At 41.8% G+C, this 20,973-nt stretch overlaps 1 protein-coding gene across 4 annotated transcripts in view; it reads right to left on the reverse strand.

The window, feature by feature from the left end:
* The window catches only part of RYR3 (ryanodine receptor 3), a 477,900-nt gene that overhangs the window by 239,074 nt on the left and 217,853 nt on the right, over positions 1-20,973 (reverse strand). For all 4 annotated transcript variants that reach the window (XM_063439165.1, XM_063439168.1, XM_063439167.1 and 1 more), the window contains exons 19-26: positions 18,624-18,816; positions 17,601-17,817; positions 17,279-17,383; positions 13,248-13,351; positions 9,535-9,618; positions 4,901-5,060; positions 4,234-4,381; positions 190-395 (exon numbers count right to left, since the gene is read on the reverse strand). In XM_063439165.1, the coding sequence (XP_063295235.1) occupies positions 190-395; positions 4,234-4,381; positions 4,901-5,060; positions 9,535-9,618; positions 13,248-13,351; positions 17,279-17,383; positions 17,601-17,817; positions 18,624-18,816 (1,217 nt within the window). The remainder of the gene's footprint in view (positions 1-189; positions 396-4,233; positions 4,382-4,900; positions 5,061-9,534; positions 9,619-13,247; positions 13,352-17,278; positions 17,384-17,600; positions 17,818-18,623; positions 18,817-20,973) is intronic.

Below are 20,973 nucleotides of genomic sequence, written 5' to 3' on the forward strand. Positions count from 1 at the left end.
AAAACTTAAATGAACAAACAACGCATACCATCTTTACCCAAAAGAAACTTTATTTTTTATTAATTTTGCCATAATTTTTGAGTCTTTAGTTTTGTACTGTACATCATATGCTCATTATTTTTTTGATAGAATATGTATGTTTCATATCATTTGCTCAGTAAAATGTATTGTTAAAAAAATTAAACTCACCCTGCTTCCCTCAAATACAAAAGCCTGATCGTCTGCTCCAAGTTCAATATCAGGTCTGCACCCAGGTCTTGCCCAGCCCACACGCATGTCACCTCCAGTCACCACTTCAAACTCAAAATACCATTTCCCACTTTCCACAGAATATGTTTTCTCCACCCTGAAGAAGCGAATCTTATCAATGCTGACCCGCTCCATCATTTGGTCAGCTGCAAAAACAAACAAGAAAAACAAAATCTGTTTACTTGTGTGGGATATGTATATTACAAGTATCAATTGTGAAAATAAATATGCGTTTCTTCAATTAAAGAGTGAATTGTGGTGAACCGAAAAGCTAATCGCAAAATTCAGGCTAAAAGCTTTGACTATACCAGAGATGTTGAGTTTTTTCAAAAATGCTAGATGGGGCCTCACGGACAATTTAACCACCTGTGGGCAGACTGTGTCAGGTCCTTGGTCAGTGACCGAGGACCTGACACCAGGAGGGGGCCCGGCGGCTTGCCCAGTATGCCGCCGGGTGCGAGGCCCCTCCTGGCTGCCCGGCCAGCCACCGCAGACACCGGTCTGCAGCTCCGCAGTGATCAGAGCTGCAGAGCATGTCGTCTCGCGAAAACCGGCCAATCAGAGCGTTGCCGCGGGTTACCACGGCAACGCTCTGAAATCTCGCAAGATTACACGGTCTGCAGCTCTGCCCTCAGTCTCACCACCCTCAGCCTCATCACCCCCCACCACCCTCAGCCTCACCACCCCCACCATCCTCAGCCTCACCCCCCCACCACCCTCACCATCCTCAGCCTCACCCCCACCATCCTCAGCCTCACCCCCCACCACCCTCACCATCACCACCCTCAGCCTCACCCCACCACCCTCACCACCCTCAGCCTCACCCCACCACCCTCACCACCCTCAGCCTCACCACCCCACCACCCTCAGCCTCACGACCCCCCACCACCCTCAGCCTCACCCCCCTTCACCCCAGCCTCACCCCCACCACCCTCACCCCCACCACCCTCACCATCACCCCCCACCACCCTCAGCCTCACCACCCCCATCACCCCCCACCACCCTCAGCCTCACCTCCCACCACCCTCAGCCTCACCCTCCACCCCCTCACCCTCATCCCCCTCACCATCACCCCCACCACCCTCACCCTCACCCTCCACCCCCTCACCCTCACCCCCCTCACCATCACCCCCCACCACCCTCACCCTCACCCCCCTCACCATCACCACCCACCACCCTCAGTCTCACCACCCCCACCACCCTCAGCCTCACCCCCCACCACTCTCAGCCTCACCCCCCACCACTCTCAGCCTCACCCCCACCACTCTCAGCCTCACCACCCCCACCACCCTCAGCATCACCCCATCACCACCCTCAGCATCACCCCCCTCACCACCCTCAGCATCACCCCTCGCACTACCCTCAGCATCACCCCTCACTACCCTCAGCATCACCCCTCACTACCCTCAGCATCACCCCACCACCACCCTCAGCATAACCCTCCCACCACCCTCAGCATAACCCTTCGTCACCACCCTCAGCCTCACCCCACTCACCATCACCCCCTCCTTCTCACATTACCCCCCTCTAACTCTCACATTACCCCCTCTCACATTACCCCCACTCACTCTCACATTACCCCCTCTCACTCTCACATTACCCCCTCTCACTCTCACATTACCATCGCCCCCCTGCTCCCTCTCACCATCACCCCCCTCTCCCTCTCACCATCACCCCCCTCTCCCTCTCACATTACCATCGCCCCCTCTGCTCCCTCTCACCATCACCCCCCTCTCCCTCTCACCATCACCCCCCTCTCCCTCTCACCATCACCCCCCTCTCCCTCTAAACCATCACCTCCCTCTAAACCATCACCCCCCTCTCCCTCTCACCATCACCCCCCTCTCCCTCTCACCATCACCCCTCTCTCCCTCTCACCATCACCCCCCTCTCCCTCTCACCATCACCCCCTCTCCCTCTCACCATCACCCTCCCCTCTCCCTCTCACCATCACCCTCCCCTCTCCCTCTCACCATCACCCTCCCCTCTCCCTCTCACCATCCCCCCCACACCATCCTCCCTCTCACCATCACCCCCCTCTCCTTCTCACCATAACCCCTCCCCCCCCCCCATACACACAACACACTTCAAGCAGCTACCCCATACACATAGGGTCTCAGACAAAAACGCAAACATGCTCACAGAGACATACATTCACACACACACACACACACACAAGGATACTCTCTGTCAGACACACTCTCAGGCACATACACAGGTAGACAGTGCATCAATTTGTATATGTGACACTTTTTTGTTAGTGGGGCCTCATGTTTGCGTTTCGCCTACGGCCTCATAAAGTCTAGAGCCGCCTCTGATTTTAGGTTCTTAGAACCCTTGCAAAGATCTGCAAGCACAAGGGATGAGAATGCCACAAACTTGTGATACATTATTTACTATCAGCATCTCAAGGTCAGGTCTGATCAGTCTTAAAGCAGCAAGTATCTGATTGCAAAAGATAACCAATAACAATTTGGATTTAGAGCGCTAGGCAGAATTTCACCTGTACAAACCAGTCATTACTAGGATATGAGTTGCGAGCTGTCATTCTTCAAGTATTCTGTTGTTTCAATGACAAAACTGCAAGCAATACTCGTTACCACAGGTTAGTTTAGTTTCCACCTGCTGTTTTGAGTGAACATCCAGATGACAGATTAATCTCACCATGCTGATACTGTAGGATTTATGCTTACATGCTGTGCAAAGAGTTATGAATGGACAAGAAGACACATAAACAAACTGCTTTTTAAAAATCTTAAAATAAAAAATATATATTTGTATGTTCCAGGCAAAGAGTCCGCTCCACAACATTAGGCCCAACACATATACAGACACTAAATAGGTAGCCCTGTACCTGGGGAGATGAATTGCTTTTCAAAAATGCATTAGGCTAGCATGTAAAACTAATTGTACAATTCTAAATAGTTCTGGTAAGAGGAATTTTACTACCCTCTGCAAAATTGAATTTGCCCTGCTAGAGTATCTACCTTCAGCCGCATTCATATTTTGCATGTGGTGAGAAGGTTTGATGCATGGGTTGTATATGAGATGGTAGTTGTGTGTGACTGCATGTAAAATTATGTGGGGAGCAACACGTATGTGGCAGATGTTGTTCAAGGTCATTGTTTCCTTAAATCCTGACCTCCTGCACAATTTAGAGTTCTGGCTGTGTAACCAGTTACGAGAGTACTGATCAACAGGGACCGTTATATGCCAAATGTGTAGGAGAGTTGGTGAGATCATTTGATCTTCTGGCTGGCCAATTACTCTACAAAGCACTTTCTTTGGTCTAGATCTCTAGGCTAATGCCTAAATTCATCTTACGGTACTGTTACAATGAATTCTAAATCATAAAACCTAACATTTACTTATTTTAGTTTCACCTTGTTAATAGTAAGACTGCCTGGAAATAATTCATAACTGAAAGGAATACATACGTAATAATGCCATTTTGGTAATGATACTGAGAAATTAGCTGCTTCACTGCAGAGTTAATTGCAAAACATTTGATCCAAGATTTATGTGTTCTGGAAAGTAATAAGTAAAATGTATCTTATTACAAAAGCAAATGCAGTTATGGTTGATGTGTGTAAAGTCCTTATTTAATGTACAATTAAACGGTATTAAATTAGTTACAGAATATATCAAGAATATAATATTAAATTATTTTATTTTCTATTATTAAAATTGTAAAATATGCTTAGACAATGAGTTGGGCCATGAATGCATACCTCTGTCATCTGTGTATGCATGTTATGGGATTTTAAAGTCTATTCTTTGTTTTGGAGAATGGACATTGGAATGTAAATTTTGTTGTCACAGTAATCAAGTTGGAAAATAGCTAGTTTGGCGAAGATGTCCAGTTTGGTTATATTGGTTTATAACTTGATAACTCCCTTTTCAATTCTCTACAATTCCCGTTTGAGCAAACAGGCCCATATGTTGGAACATTTGCCCAGGATGAAATGTTCAGAGTGTCCTTACTGATTTCTTGGTCTGGCGGCTCAATGTTATACCCGTAGCCAATAAATGTTCTGACAGCTTCACGCAAGCTGTCTCGATTAGATTTCTTAGTCCGTTCATCTAGTAAAGCATATGGCACCAAGCGTGGATTGCGTTTATTCTTTAGATCCTGCAAGAAATATACAAACACAGGATCATATTAAAGATAATAAAAACATTAAACGAATAACACTAAAGCTAATGAAAGAAACAATTAATAATGGGCGTCAATGCCTTAAAGGAGTTGTGCAGACAACTGCATACAGCAAGATAATCTGTTATTTTCCAACTACTGGGATTTTAAGGGAGTAAAAATTGAATGCATCAAAATATTTACAAGTATATTTTTATAGCCAATATTTTTTTATTTTTTTTTGCCATTTCTTTTTTTGCAGTGCCATAGATAACAATCATGCAGACAATAACATGCCAATGAAGTTGAACAATAAAAGGGAATTGGACAAAGTGTTATTTGACATGTGGAGAAAATGCACTAATTTTTGTATAAGAAAAGAGGTACTATTAAACTAAGACACAGTCTTCTTGACACAGTCACAACACAAAAGACACTATCAAGCGTATCTAACATTAAAGTGGAGCTCACTATGACTATATGCTGTCTGTAAACATTTCCTTATGTTCATCTCACCTGCTGGATGCCATAGGTCCATCCTTGTTTAATTCTATCTTTTGCCCAAACATTGTGTGCATTCTCGGCAAGCTTATCAACTAGAACTTCTTGCGCTGGTAACAACTTTACATCAGAGAGATCCAGTGGGGCAGGTTTGTACCCATTGGACATCACATAGCTGCAAACCAAACAATTCCAGTTAGAAGACATGAAATCTGATAATATTTCCTCGCTGCTATCTTGCTCATGTGCACATCTGCTCAATTATATGTAACAGAATTGAGTGTTTCCCACTGTGCTAGTTAATTAATTAAAAATCTCATGAATCTCCTAACAGGGGAGTTTAAAATAAAATTGTTATTCTCCAGGATATGTAAAGAAATAGTGTCTGCATTTAAATGAAACTTGCCCTTTTTTTTTTTTTTTAATTCTTTATTTTAGTGTGCAATAAAAGGATAACATACAAGCTGACATACAAGCTTACATAGCCACGACAGCATCCATAAGCTTATTATGGTCAAACATTTGCATACATTGCCATGACTTATGAAACAATTGCACTTTTTTTGGTGTTTTTTTTTAGCATAAAGAAACAGGCTGAATTGTAGATTGTATTGTAAAACTAGAGCGTGAGCGTGAGACCCTGCGTGAGTAAAAGGTAGATTATTCAGGCTTAAAACAGGGCCTTATATGACATGAGTATTTTACATGGAGAGTGAGACATATCTTTTCTACGAGTTTTGACCCTTAGGGGGGCCCCCCAATTAGCTAGAAAGTAACTCAGTCCCAGCGGGAGATAGGAAAATATGGACATGCCGACAGTGGAGTTAAATGCACGGCATTGCCAGAAGGGAGACCTATTCACAGCTGTGACTTAAGTCCATGCGTTGTATGATTGTATAGCTAATACCCTGCATGGCTAGGCAATGCAATATGAGTTTAGTTGGTCCCAGAACAACGAGAAAGACATGTTTAGGTATAGATCTATAGATAAACTTTAGAATATTTATCCAACTGGGCCCAAGGGCACAGCAGTATAAACTAGCATCGCATATGAGCTGAACTGGCATTCTGTTTGGTTGTGCTTTCGTACGTCAGAATTTACTAGTCAATGAGGAGCAGGAGTCCACCACTTTAAATATGGCCTGCAATGTCCCCTGTGCCAGCATCCTCGCCGCAGTATGCTGTCAGGCACGTCAGGTCTTCGCCTTTCCTCACCCAATACCCAGTCTGTGGGGAGGTCGCTTGCCGTGCAGCCGCTCGGTCTCTCGCTTTGTGGCTTCAGTCACAGGGATCCGGGTCGTGCTGTGCCGAGCGGAGGGGAGCAGGTTTGGTGAGGCCTTTGTTGGTGCCGCTGGTATGTAGGATTCACCTTTGTGTAGTCGCCGGCGGGTACCTGCATCTTGGAGACATCGTGCTTGAGAGGGATTGCAGGTGCCCGAGGGATGTGTCGCCTTTCCCCGCCATCTCGTTGTGTGGTAAGTGATGTGCTGGCCTTTGGTTGTTGGGACCACTGAACGAGGAGTAGATAGTGCCTCGTTCCGTGGCTCGTGCACGTGATTTTCGGCTCTCGAGGGACCCGGCACTGTCTCCCACCTCTCTGAGCGTCGGATCCGATGCAGTCTGGGGGCTGCTCTGACGCTGCCAGGGGGGTTCCATGGAAGGATGCGCCGGGTGGCCGGGCGTATCCACGCTGCCACCTCCCTTATAGCCAGCCTGTAGGTTTTTCTTCGGGCTTTAAGTTGTGCCCAGAAATAAGTGCGTAGCCGGTCAGTGAAATCCCCTGTGTGCTTGGGTGGCTTGATGCATGTGTGCTGGGTCCCAACCCTCGTCCGTGCCGCCATCTTGGCTGGGGCTATGGGGTTGTTTGATGGTTTAGTCGCTTGATCATGTGTGCTTGTGGGGGTAATCGTCCCCAGCGAGGACCGGGATGTCCCCCACCGGTCCAGAGGGGGGGTAGCAGGGCTGTAGTGGGTTTAGGAGCTTGTCCCGAGCCAGGAGATCGGCCGCCTCCCCCGGTCCTCAGGCTCCGCTCTGGTGTAGGCCGCATGGTCAGTTTAGGATTTTCCGCGGCGCACCGGTACCGGATAGGAATCATTTTGTTCCTGATGTCGTTGTGCGTCTTGTAACGGTCCCCGTTTGCCGCTAGTGTTTGTATATCGGTCGGTATCTTCGCTCTTTTGTTCAATGCTGCAGGAGCTCATAAAATGTGCGACCGGCCATGTTAGCTGTTAGGCCCCGCCCCCCGAAACTTGCCCTTTTTTAAATGGGAGAAATTCTACAAAAATATGCAAAGCTTTACTGTGTCAAAAAGAAACATATACAACATTAAATTGAATCACATCAAACGTAACATTTTGACTTGTATAATTAAATTCATGAGATATTTTTAGGCATAATAAAGTGCCAGGAACTTTAATTATTTGTGCTTTTGAAGTCTGATATTTTAGCAATTTTTATATTCAAATTTATATTTCATACTCTGATAAAGATCTGATGTGGTGTAAAAGTGCATTCCAGAATGTGTTTGTTGCACGGTGAGTGCTACGGTTTGTTGTGTAGTGTTTCCAGATTGTTCTTATTTCTATTATGTATGGCAAAATATACAGTTATATTAAGCAAAACAGGTATCAAAATATGTTGTTTATTCCAGTAAAACGTTATGTTTCTATAATAGAAGAAAAAAAAGAAAGAGGGGTGGGCAAATTAATCATGTATGATAGTGTAATAATAAAATAATAATACTGATATACTTTAATTGTTGAAATAATTTGCAAACATACACATTCATTAATGACTGTCTATGAAGCACATAAAATCATCAAATAAGGTGTTTGTGGCAAAGCATGCTGCAGTATTATCAAAGAAACAATGTTTTTGGTAATGCAGTGCATTTAAGACATGTAGCCATACACTATAGTTCCAGGTACTTGTGAAGAAACTACTCCTTGTATGCAGTAATTTAGATTTTTCTTCGTTCGGTAGATAAAACTATCGAACACCGACCACCCCCGGACTCAGTAACTTCAAAGAAGACCGTCAATTAAGGGCTCTCTCTGTGTAGCCACCATTCGTATAGCCAAACGCCACGTGCAGGAGAAAACGGTGGCCATCTTGGTTTCACGAAAGGAGACAGCGGAACTTGGTTGTTGAGTTTCTCAACCTAAAATCAGACACTCGACTTCCCGAACACCGGCTTCTTTTCACCGACCAGCCAGGAGAACGCTATTCGGTAGGTTTGTTCCCACGAACTAGGGAAACGAACGCTACCTATAAGCTAGGGGATTCATTCGTGGATTTGTTCTGTTTTTATACTTCCGAAAGAGACCGACCACACAGTCTAATTTCATGGAACTCTTTCTGGGCATAAACCTTGTGTGCGGTTGGTCAAATTAAGACTTCCATGGAACTCCCGAACCCCTGAACTGATCTGGAGGATTTTTGAATATGTTGATCCCCTGAGCAGGGCTACCAGGGGATATGACTTTTGTGGGGTTTCCAAGAGTTTGGGGGTACTTTCTGTGTTGTGTAGAAATGTGTGTTTTTGGGGTTTGGAAATAATTGAGTTTAGTATAGTGCTTGACTCAATTATCTCCCAGGCACAGAGGAAGGACTATTTTATTTAACTGACCTTATATGCAGATCCCCATGCAAGGGGCACTCCCCCTTGGACCTGAGAGTAGACTGCAGTAAAAACATGCTCTCAGGTCACTCCCATACAAAATAGGTCAATCCCTCCCCTGTGCCTGTGAGATAATTGAGTCAGCACTGTATTAAACTCGATTATCTCCAGGCACAGAAAACATCAATTTTTACAAACCCTCCAAAATACCTGTAAACACACAAAATCCCCACAAAAGTTACATCTCCTGATAACCCTGATCTGGGTGACCAACATATCCAATAATCACTCAGATTGGTTCAGGAGTTCAGGAATTTCCTTGAAGTCATAATTTAACCGACTGCATGCATGGTCCTATGCCGAAAATAGTAGGCAGGAGGCCAACTTCCACACTCCTCCAGGGGTCCATGGCAAACGTCTGTGGAAAGCGACGTTTGTCACAGACACTATAGCTTAAGCGACAAATTCTGTTTTATAGGCTTCATAACCAATGGGTTGTTATTGCTCTTAGTGATTTTTGGCTTGAGTTTGACTGTGTGCAGTTAAAGTAATTGTTTTAAATACTATGCTATTATGTCCTATTCTTGTAAACCTTTCCCTTGCAAAATTATATTTCATATGTCCTTTGTAGCCTGCATGTTACAGAGGATCACAAGAGCTATAAATGAGCAAAAACTGGGCTAAAAATGTTTGAGTTTCCTTTTCCTTATTCATTATTTATTACCTTTTAAGGGCCCAATCCCAACCATTAGATAATTTTGACTGTAATAAATGTGTATCTGATATATAAACAAACCATGTTCTAGCTCAAAATTACACAAACACTTAACATTTAATGTATTATTTGTTTACACAACTTCTTCTACATAACATAAATCATGCAATTTTACTCGTTTACCAGCAGAGGGAGAGATTTACTTTGTTCACAGTGGAAATACAGGGAAAATGTACTCTTCCCATTCATACATAGAACACGATAATTACAGTGAAGTAATTTCTCATACGAGAAAAGCAATAACACTAAACATACTTTTTAGGGAGTTTAACTTTCTTCAGATTTTCTTCGGCTGTTTGATTTGAGTGAACAATGAGGCATCCCAGGGCCAACAGCGTTCTAAGGAAAAACATTGATATGAGTTAAAGAACTATATCCCTAGTGACTCAGAATACCTGTCCTACTCATATACATGACACATTTAGGGCTGACAGATTCACCATGTATTCATGAGATGTTATGACCAAGGGCAATACAGTGTGAAAAACACATTAAGAAGACTTTGTCTCCAACACAGGTTATCCCGTCCCTGTACATGTTCAATAATTTTCAATAACAGATGTTTATGTTTTCAAACAGTTTTTGTTATGGTCCATAAACCATGATGCCTAGATAATGCACTGCTGGATATTTTTCCTTGTTTTTGATGAGAGGACTCCGGAGGTCTGGAGAGCAGCGCTACTAGTTATAAAGCCCAGCAAGGAGCATTAATTCAGCTGGTAAGCTGTTTGTATACTTTGCATATACTCATAGAATGTAAAACATAGAGTGTGACGGCAGATAAGAACCATTTGGCCCATCTAGTCTGCCCATCATACTCAATCTGAGTGGTGGGTGAGTCACTAAAGTGATAATTCATAGTTACATATAGTTACATAGCTGAAAAGAGACTTGTGTCCATCAAGTTCAGCCTTCGTCACATACGTTTTTGCTGTTGATCCAAAAGAAGGCAAAAAACCTAGTCTGAAGCGCTTCCAATTTTGCAACAAACTAGGAAAAAATTCCTTCTTGATCCCAAAATAGCAGTCAGATGTCTCCTTGGATCAAGCAGCTATTACCCCACTAATTAGAAATGATATCCCTGTATGTTATGTTTTTGCAAGTATTTATCCAATTGCAGTTTAAACATCTGTATGGACTCTGACAAAACCACCTCTTCAGGCAGAGAATTCCATATCCTTATTGCTCTTACTGTAAAAAAACTTTTCTTTACCTTAGATGAAATCTTCTTTCTTCCAGACTAAATGTGTGATCTCGTGTCCTATGTATAGCCCTCTTTATGAATAGATTTCCAGATAAAGGTTTGTACTGTCCCCGAATATATTTGTATAATGTTATCATATCCCCTCTCAGGCGCCTTTTTTCCAAACTTAATAGATTTATATTTTTTAACCTTTCTTCGTAACTAAAATGCTCCATTCCTTTTATCAATTTTGTAGCTTGCCTCTGCACTTTTTCTAGTGCCATGATATCCTTCTTTAGAACAGGTGCCCAAAATTGCACAGCATATTCAAGGTGTGGTCTTACCAGCGATTTATAAAGAGGCAAAATTATATTTTCATCCCGAGAATTTATGCCCCTATTTATACATGACAAAATCTTACTGGCCTTAGCCACTGCAGATTGACATTGCATATTGCTGCCTAATTTGTTGCCTATAACAATTCCCAAATCCTTCTTGTGTGTGGTTATCCCTAGTTGATTCAAAGTTAAGTTTTAAATTTAACACAAAGGTAGGCAAAATTGAAGAATAGCTGTTTTTTAGTTTGGCTATTTTTACCTAAATTTAATTTGAAATTCACATTGAAATCTCAAAGTTAACATTTTTCATGTTTCGAACATGCCAATGAACCATGAAGGAGTTATGTACACTGAACAAAATTATAAACGCAACACTTTTGTTTTTGCCCCCATTTTTCATGAGCTGAACGCAAAGATCGAAGACTTTCTCTCAAATATTGTTCACAAATCTGTCTAAATCTATGTTAGTGAGCACTCCTCCTTTGTCGAGATAATCCATCCACCTCACAGGTGTGGCATATCAAGATGCTGATTAGACAGCATGATTAGTGCACAGGTGTGCCTTAGGCTGGCCACAATAAAATGCCACTATAAAATGTGCAGTTTTACTGTATTGCGAGGGTCCAGGAGGATCCGAAAACCAGTCAGTATCTGGTGTGACTACCATTTGTCTCATGCAGTGCAACACATCTCCTTTACATACAGTTGATCAGGTTGTTGATTGTGGCCTGTGGAATGTTTGTCCACTCCTCTTCAATGGCTGTGCGAAGTTGCTGGATATTGGCAGGACCTGGAACACGCTGTCATATACGCTGATCCAGAGCATCCCAAACATGCTCAATGGGTGACATGTCTGTTGAGTATGCTGGCCATGCAAGAACTGGGATGTTTTCAGCTTCCAGGAATTGTGTACAGATCCTTGCAACATAGGGCCATGCATTATCATGCTGCAACGTGAGGTGATGGTAGTGGATGAATGGCACAACATCGGACCTCATGATCTTGTCAAGGTATCTCTGTGTATTCAAAATTCCATCAATAAAATGCGCCTGTGTTCATTGTCCATAACATACGCCTGCCCATACCATAACCCCAATGCCACCATGGGCCAATCGATCCACAACATTGACATTAGCAAACAACTCACCCACACAATGCCATACACGATGTTTGCCATCTGCCCTGTACAGAGAAAAAAACGGGATTCATCCATGAAGAGAACACCTCTCCAAAGTGCCAGACACCATCGAATGTGAGCATTTGCCCACTCAAGTCGGTTCCGATGACTAACTGCAGTCAGGTCGAGACCCCAATGAGGACGACGAGCATGCAGATGAGCTTCCCTGAGATGGCTTCTGCAAGTTTGTGCAGAAATTCTTTAGTTATGCAAACTGATTGTTGCAGCAGCTATCCAGGTGACTGGTCTCAGGCGATCTTGGAGATGAAGATGCTGGATGTGGAGGTCCTGGGCAGGTGTGGTTACACATTGTCTGCGGTTGTGAGGCCAGTTGGATGTACTGACAAATTCTCTGAAATGCCTTTGGAGATGGCTTATGGTAGAGAAATTAACATTCAATTCACGGGCAACAGCTCTGGTGGACATTCCTGCAGTCAGCATGCTCTCCCTCAAAACTTGTGACATCTGGACATTGTGCTGTGTGATAAAACTGCACATTTTAGAGTATCCTTTTATTGTGGCCAGCCTAAGGCACACATCTGCAATAATCATGCTGTCTTATCACCTGTGAGGTGGATGGATTGTCTCTGCAAAGGAGAAGTACTCACCAACACAGATTTAGACAGATTTGTGAACAGTATTGGAGAGAAATAGACCCTTTGTGTATATAGAAAAAGTCTTAGATCTTTGAGTTCAAAATGGGGGCAAAAACAAAAGTGTTGCATTTATAATTTTGTTCAGTGTATGTTATGGTGGATCTAGAATTCCTTGTCACAACAGCTGCTACATTCATATACAATTTGTAATAAAATGTCTTTCCGATGTGCGTGTAATAACCATAAAGCAAATATAGCGTAACTAAGATAGAGCATAATATCCCATGGGATAAGATTGATAAGTTCATGGTTTGATTCCATGACATGGTCGTTTTAGACCATTTATGAAACATGATGCATATATGGTTCCTGACTGTAAGATTCTTTAAATTGTGATGACAAACACGAAAAATGGGTTGGGTTCCAAAAAGTACAAGGTTGTATTGACATTGAACTAATATGGAAGAGTAGACTTCCTGTTGCTGGAATCTCAATGAAAGTGCCTATAAGTAGCATGCAATTAGATATATAATACTGTAGGCATGGATGATCATATATTTCTGTGATGCTCTGTGCATGAGAGCAATTTCACATTGGATTGGTTTGATAGCTGTAACCAGCACCATGTTTTGGTGTAAACAATCGACAAAATGACAGTGAAAATCAGAACTTACTTTAATGTCTCAGTGGACATCTGAAGGTTGTAGTTCTTCTCTGTTTCTGGTAGTTTTGAGAACTCAACCAAGCAAGGATGCTGTCTTTTATTATCATCTCGTACCTACACAAAGACAAAAGCCAATATATAGTATATTCACGTTTTGGAAATATGTTACAAAAGTGCAACACACTGGTGCTCTATTTAATTACATCTTGTTTTCAGTGTTGAAAGTATACTAGACAGATATTTAAAACAATGGCCCTAAATTATTACCTGCACATTATTGTTCAGCAATATAGACCAACACTTTCACCGCTGTATTAATGTACAATGTGACAAAGCTTGAGAGCAAAGATGTATTCTTAACACTAAAGGGTTCCTTTCCCCCCAGCAACACCACAGTGGCAAATAAAGGGTTTAAAAAAATTACGTGATGCAAGCGCTGAAGTACCTCGACGTTTGGTTGCACTCCTACTCAACCGACATCAGATGAAGGTGAGGATCTAATGCGCATGCACAGCAAGCACCGCTCGCACATTAGATCTCCCTCACAGGAAAGCATTGACTTAATTATTTCCTATGGGGTTTTAGAAGATGCTGGACCTACTCATGCAAAGCGTGAGAACATGCAGTGTCGTTTCACAGAGTCAAACTCGGTGAAAGGCCAGGAGACACCCCTAGCGTTTACAGCTGCAGGGACAGAGACACTGCACCCAGACCTCTTTAATGAGATGAAGTGGTCTTGGTGTCTACAGTGTCCCTTTAAGGCAACATTATATTCTGATTCCATTAGTAGGAGCAAAAGCTCCTTGTACATTTTCAATATTCTTCTAATAATCAATTAACATATGTGATAATACTTCAATATATGTAATGTATTTCAATCTTAGCTCTATGATCCTTTTACCTAACAACAAATAGTCTATGCTGCATAGGTTCTAAGTGTTAGTTATACATACAAAACACCTTCCATGTAAGATCAGCAAGGTAAAACAAAATAATGTTTTTCTGCTTTTTGCATTTACAGCAGAGTGTGGAATTTTGAATATTTTTACATGTCAAATATTTCTAAATTACACCATGTTAATAATAGGTTCATCAGCTAATAAAGGAACTGCAGGTTGCTAATGGCCATCAAGTAATGAAAGGGAGGAGATGACGGCAAAGCATGCAGCACTCTGAAATTATAACCTAAGAGAATGTGAAGTGCTCCCGACATATCTATTCAAAAGTAATGGTTTCGATATGGTGATAAAGGTCTCCGGTTTCTCCTGTGTAACGGATTAAGATTTCCATGATATGTCTGTGATTTGCACTGTCCAGGCCGTTGGCCCAGAAAAATGACTTGCCTGCCAGTTGGCTTACAAAAATAGTCTGACTGAAATGACCCAGGTGAGTAATCTGAGAAAGATTGTATCATGGGGCAACCTCTATAAAAATCCAAGGAGGTGTCATGCTAGAATCACAAGTGAAGAGGGGCGGAGCTTACCAGCCGAGCAAGCCGGACGCTCATGGCGGGAGCTCCCGGCACTGAAGCCTTGATTCGGGGCACTGCGCCCGACCACCGGATCGTGCCGGCAGCGGACAATCACCCTCGCATCCAGGAGGGAATGCTGACCACGGGGACACCCTTCCCGGGGCTCCCCGCCGCGGAAAAGCCACTTTCTCAACCCGCGGCCTGCACGGGTGGGAGCCGTGGAGAGACGGCCGCTCTCCCGGTTCTCAGGCTGAAGAGGAGACACTCGCACGCCACTTCCCCCCCCCCTTTGGACCGGTGGGGGTTATCCCGGTCCCCACCAACACGGGACACGGCTAGGCAAGCCAGCATAGCAGACGCCACTGACCTTCCAAGCAGAATGGCGGCGCCCAAGATGGCGGAGAAGCCCAGTGTCTCTACACGTGGCCTGCTACAGCCGCGACACAGCGATGACATGCAAACGGCAGTAAGGAGAAAAGGGGAAGCACAAGGTAAAAGCAACACCCTTGCCACCCCACCTAAAAGTACCCAGGAGTTTTTTGACCGCCTCTGCTCTGGTTTATGGTCACAACTCCGGCACAAGATTCGGCCCTTTAACCAAGCGGTTCAGGCACTAGCACTATGGGTCCGACCAGCTACCAGGCGGCAACTATATAAGCACCCACAGCGAGCCCTGAGGGCAGCCTCCAGAAGGGGACGAAGGCAGAGAGCGAGGCAACAGGTAGCGCTGAATCACACCTCAGGCATCAGCACTCTCCTTCTCAAGCGACCACAAGCGGCGGAGACAGCCCCAGGACAAATGCCTGCCCAGCCCCAGCACGTCCAAGCCACACACAGACAAGAGGGTAACCGAAACCCAGCGATGGCGCACAGCCGGAACCGCACAACCGCAGCGCAGGGGGTAACCCCTACACAGATAGGCACGGACGGCCCACAGACCTACACCGAAAGCTTACCGAACTCTGGTATCGGGTAAATGGGGACACTGGCACCAAATTGGCAGCCTGATAAGCCATTGTGCACGATCTAAGGACTACCTCGCACCCCTGGTACAGTTCATGCTGACCTCCCAAATATCGCAATCACTGACTCGCCTAATTTGTTTTTGTGGTTAATATTACTGCACCCTGTTTACTGCATATTTTAAAGGTGTATAATTGAAAAACGCTGTGTTCGACACTATAAGCGCCCTATCTTATTAATCTACTGGACCAATCTTAAATATGCCAAGCCTAGCGTGTTTCAACTACCTTATTACTGTTTTAAAGCCTGAAATTTCTATGTATTCCCACGACGAAATCTGACAAAACACCTGTGCTCACATGGTTTAACAATGTTGTAACTTGTGCATAGCTTAACCTGCCTGACCAGTACCACTAAAGCTAAACTAGCCAGACCTGCGCGCACACTGTAGATAGCATGTACTTAGCACAAGTAACTAATGTTTTGTTTTTCTTTTTGTTATATATATGTAACCGGCCTCCTGGCTAGCATGACCTAGCGAGATTCTAATCAGGATCCTACGATCCCTAGCTTGTATTTCCAAACTGGAGCTTAACTACGTTGCAAAAATAAAAAAAATTAGGCATTGATAATCTGGATATGTACGTTAACTATGTGTATTGTTATACCAACCCTATAATGTAACTTGCTTTAACGTTACCTCCGTCTTCTCTTTTGTACCCCATACTATATGCCTTAATAAAAATCAGATTGACAAAAAAAAAAAAAAAAAAAAAAAAAAAAAAAAAATCACAAGTGAAAGTGGCTTGGAGATTATTTGGTGAATTCTGAATGAAAACAAAGTAATTTATGGACGGAATTATACTTTTACCCTTTCAATTCTGTTTTCATCCCAACATTCAAATATTGTGCCTTTCTTGGTAAGGTTTATTCATCATCAATTGTGATGTGGTTTGAAAGCTCTTTTGAAAAGGGCCTTCTTCACCTCTAAATATCCCCTTTCTAATTGTAAAACGCTACAGTATATGTGAGTGTTCTAAAAATGCTAATAATGTTTTAAATACAGAGTCATACCCAGTTGGAAGTTGAAAGATGTCTGGAAGATCACATTCTGAATAAAATAATAAAGAAGTACATACGCTGACAACTACTGATTAAAATAGCATTTAAATAAGTTCAACAACAGGTTCTTTTGGAATTGTGAATGCCTCCTTTCTTTAAAAATCAATGAACAATAACACTATTACTTTAACGCTTTTGCATAGCAATAGCCTAATAACTCTGTATCTCATATCTCCTGTTTGCTCAATTTAAATTCCAGTACTAACAATGCCTAATGGAGAGAGAAAAGGTTGTTGAAACCATCTACAGTGCCGAAAGAATCCTGATATTGTACTTAGCAAGACCTAATACTTTCACATGATTATTCTTGATCATACACAAGTGGACATCAGTGACTCACTAAATTTACATTGGACAGCATGTGTATCACATATGATTACATTACTTTGTGCAAGGCTGATCAAGTTGTACCTCAATACATGGTCGAATGATATAGTGTTAACACTTCAACATTATTTCAGAGAGAAACAAGAACATTTTATTACCTTTCCATAGATCCACCCTAGCTCAATTTTATTCATGCCCCAAAGTTCATGGATGTTTTCAGCCAACTTGTCTCGGATCTTTTCTAGATGAGGAGGCAAAACGATCTAAGTGGATATAAAAAGTAATAAATCAATCTAGAGTCAGAATGTGTTATGTTTTTATATCAACATCAAAGCAAATCAATATCTATACATTGAAAACGTGGACATTGATTATAAAAACTACGGTTCTAGAACAAAAATATGCTGTTCTCTAATTTCTGCACATGCACACCCACATCTGACATTGTTTGTGTGTGTATTTATTTTAAATGCAACATACCTGACTAGTGTCAATGGGGCAGGGAATGAATGAGGCCTGTGAGAGAAAGTGCGTTGTGCCAAGTAAATCACGAACTCCGTCAAAGTCCCTCTTGTATTCTTTCACAGGTTCTACTCTCATCTTCTCTTTTGGAAGTAAAGCCTCGTAGCACGGGGCATAGCCAGCAGGTGGTAGAAATTTGAACTCCCCATGACGACCACCAAGAAGAAAACGGACTCTATAATGTATTATTGAAATGTTAAAAGTTATAAAAAAACATGCTGGATAAATTCTTAGACACTAAAAAAAAAAAAACAATACACTAGATAATACTAATTTGTGCAATAAAGTCTAGACTAAAAAACATTCCATTACATTTTGAATAAAGGACTGCACTTATATTACCCCTATAAGTTTCCGAAACTTAAAATTAAAATTCTTTTTCAACAAATAATACATGTTTATACAGGTAATATAATAACTAGAATTATTAGTATTTTCTTCCAACAATTATATCTTTTATTTTATTTTCTAGTTATACTGTGGATTATTAAACGTGTGCTATTTTGTATATATTTTCTGTGTGGGTCAAGCTGACATATGGGACAGAAAAGGTTAAAGACAGGTGATCTAGCTACTACACATATAAAAATAGAATATAAATTGGGTAAAAGGGATGTATTCGTTGGCTAGTTACTGAGGTATTGAGAATATGCATCAACTTTACGCATCTTGTATCTTTATAAACCCTGTGAGTTATTTTAATAAAAGGATAACACATATTATATAAAATCTCATAATTCATGTGATCCTGCTCACAATTAGATTGTTAAGAGATATTGTGTAAATAGCTTTTCTTTCTTGCGACTGTTATTCCATTTGAATAATGAGTTTCCAATCCTCTGGACTCATGGGAATGTTTCTCCTATGTAACTACGCTAGTAGAACCAACTAATTAAACACATAGATGTAAGCGCACACAAATGATGAGGAGCCAGTGAAGTGAAGACAAATACAGTATAATGTCTGATAATAGAAACTCACTTGACCCCAGCAGAAAAGCTCACTACTGGAAAAAAGAGGCCTTCGGTGTTAAAGTTCTCAAACATGCCTTGGACTGGTTGCCCATTAATACGGAATGAAATGCTTGGCACCCCTAAGTCCAAACAACAGCTGACCACATCATCGGATGCCAGTAGATGCTGATTAGTTGAGGCCACTGCCCTGGGTACCCGGCCTACAGACAAAACGTTATGACAATGGTAAAATGTATGTAAATGTACATATATGCCATACCTGTACACAACTCTTCACAGATGTATAACAATACATTGAGGGGAAAGAAATACAGTAACAGCACATGAATGATATTAATGCATTGGACCAACACAAACAGCGGAAAAGTAGTATTCCAATGAGCGCTCACAAAATGTTTACCGTACATTTTAAGAAAACAAATATACTTAGCACCCAATCAGTGTGTCTCAGTGATCCGTGTTTTGATTTGGGTGCTAGACCAAAAATAATTTGAATCTTAATAAAGTTTCTAGGCAGGAAATAAAACAACAGTTTGGAAATTTTGGAATAATTTGGAAAATTTGTTGTTGATGGTATTTTTATTTATTGGCTGCAGTCTTTAAATATTTTCAGAGAAAAAAGTATATGTTATTTCATGTTAATAATTTGGCCTGTGATTCTAGATCAACATGGAATAGTCCAGAAAAAGATAAGGTGCAGTAACTATGCATGTGTTGAGGGAGTGGAAATGCATACAGGATTTCCTACATATACACAGACATGTACAAACGTGAGTTCTTGGTTACTTGTTGGTCCAAATAGATCTTAATACACTATTTCTTTATATATATCCACAATCCATGGCCAAAGTAACTAATTGTGGTTCTGATGAGTCAGCCGTGGCTATATTAGAGATAGGATTAAATGATCTAGCCTGCCAAAGTAAGACATTTTTTGACAGCAAAATGTATTTTCCTGTATCACAAATGTGTCTCAGTCAAAATGTAACTGCTGGATTACAATATATAATATGCAATTTACAACAAAACGCAAAACTTGCCAACTGACTTTGCCTACAAATATTGGAACACAAATTATGAGACAATCTTTTTGAACTGAATTCCATTTAAGTTCCATTTGGAAAGAAAATGTATCCTTGAAGAATAAAAGTTATATGTGTGCAAAGTTATGTGCTGTTTGACAAACACATAGTTACATACCTCCTTCTGAGGGGGCGTAGCGAGTGATGCAACTTGTGTCACTGGTGACGTCCATGATATTTTTCCCCCTTTAGATTTCTATTGAGTAGTGGGATTTCAGACACACTTTTTCAGCATCACAAATGCCCTTCTACAACACTGAGTGATTGTGACCTATTGCGTACCTTGCATCCCTTGCAAGAACTGAAAAATAATCCCTTGTTTTCTTTACTGAATTTCTAGTGCTGCATTAAGAGATATAAATGAGGTTCAAGAAATAATAACTGCAGCTCAGGCTCATGCAGAGAGCACTGCTGAGCACAATGCAAGCATTTCTAATGATACGCTCACACTGTGCTGACTGAGGATAGTCCCCTGGTGTCTCTGGATGTGGGACATTAGGGAACTTAATTGGGGCAGAACTCTGAAATCGGGACTGTCCCACCAAAAGCAAGACAGTTGGGAAGCCTGAAGTTATCATGTTGAACATCAATGAATCAATATTGCTAGCAATTTGATTTAAGTACTACTATGAAATGTACAGAAGTGTTAAGTTAAGGGGACACTCCAGACACCCTAACATATTTTAGCTTGCTTGCTTTATTTATTTATTTTTTATCCATTTTACAAAATAAACAGATTTGAATAGGAATTGGCACATTTGTAAATTAACTTTGTTACACCCCCAGGCTGTCAATCAGAAAACAGGTCATTTTACTTCCTGGTTTGTTTAGCTCAGTGGGGCTAAACCCAAGAGAGAGCATTTGCGCAGAACACCTGCCTTACAAATACTTCTCATTGCACTGCATTTGAAAATCTGTAATTGGACAGCCACAGAAAGTCTGGGTGGGTTAGGAAGGGGTGGGTTTGCAAAGGTTCTGCAGCTTTTGAATGCTGTTTTTACATATAACCCCAATGAAAAAAATGCGTAAATAAAGGAATGCATTTTTTAAGTAGGGTGTATCTACTAAAGAGAGATTTTGTTTTTATTTGGTCGGTGGAGTGTCCCTTTAAGTAGAGTGCAGCATAGTTAAGGCTCCCTTTTTTATAAACATTATCCAGAAATTTGGTGACACAATCACAAAAGTAAAATGTTTGGAATCTGGCACAGATTGTATGGATGTAATATACACAGCTGTTACTTTTTAAATACACTGGCTTATGTGCGGGAAATTAAG

The sequence above is a fragment of the Pelobates fuscus genome, chromosome 13 (genome assembly GCF_036172605.1).
Source record: "Pelobates fuscus isolate aPelFus1 chromosome 13, aPelFus1.pri, whole genome shotgun sequence".
Classification (NCBI taxonomy): domain Eukaryota; kingdom Metazoa; phylum Chordata; class Amphibia; order Anura; family Pelobatidae; genus Pelobates; species Pelobates fuscus.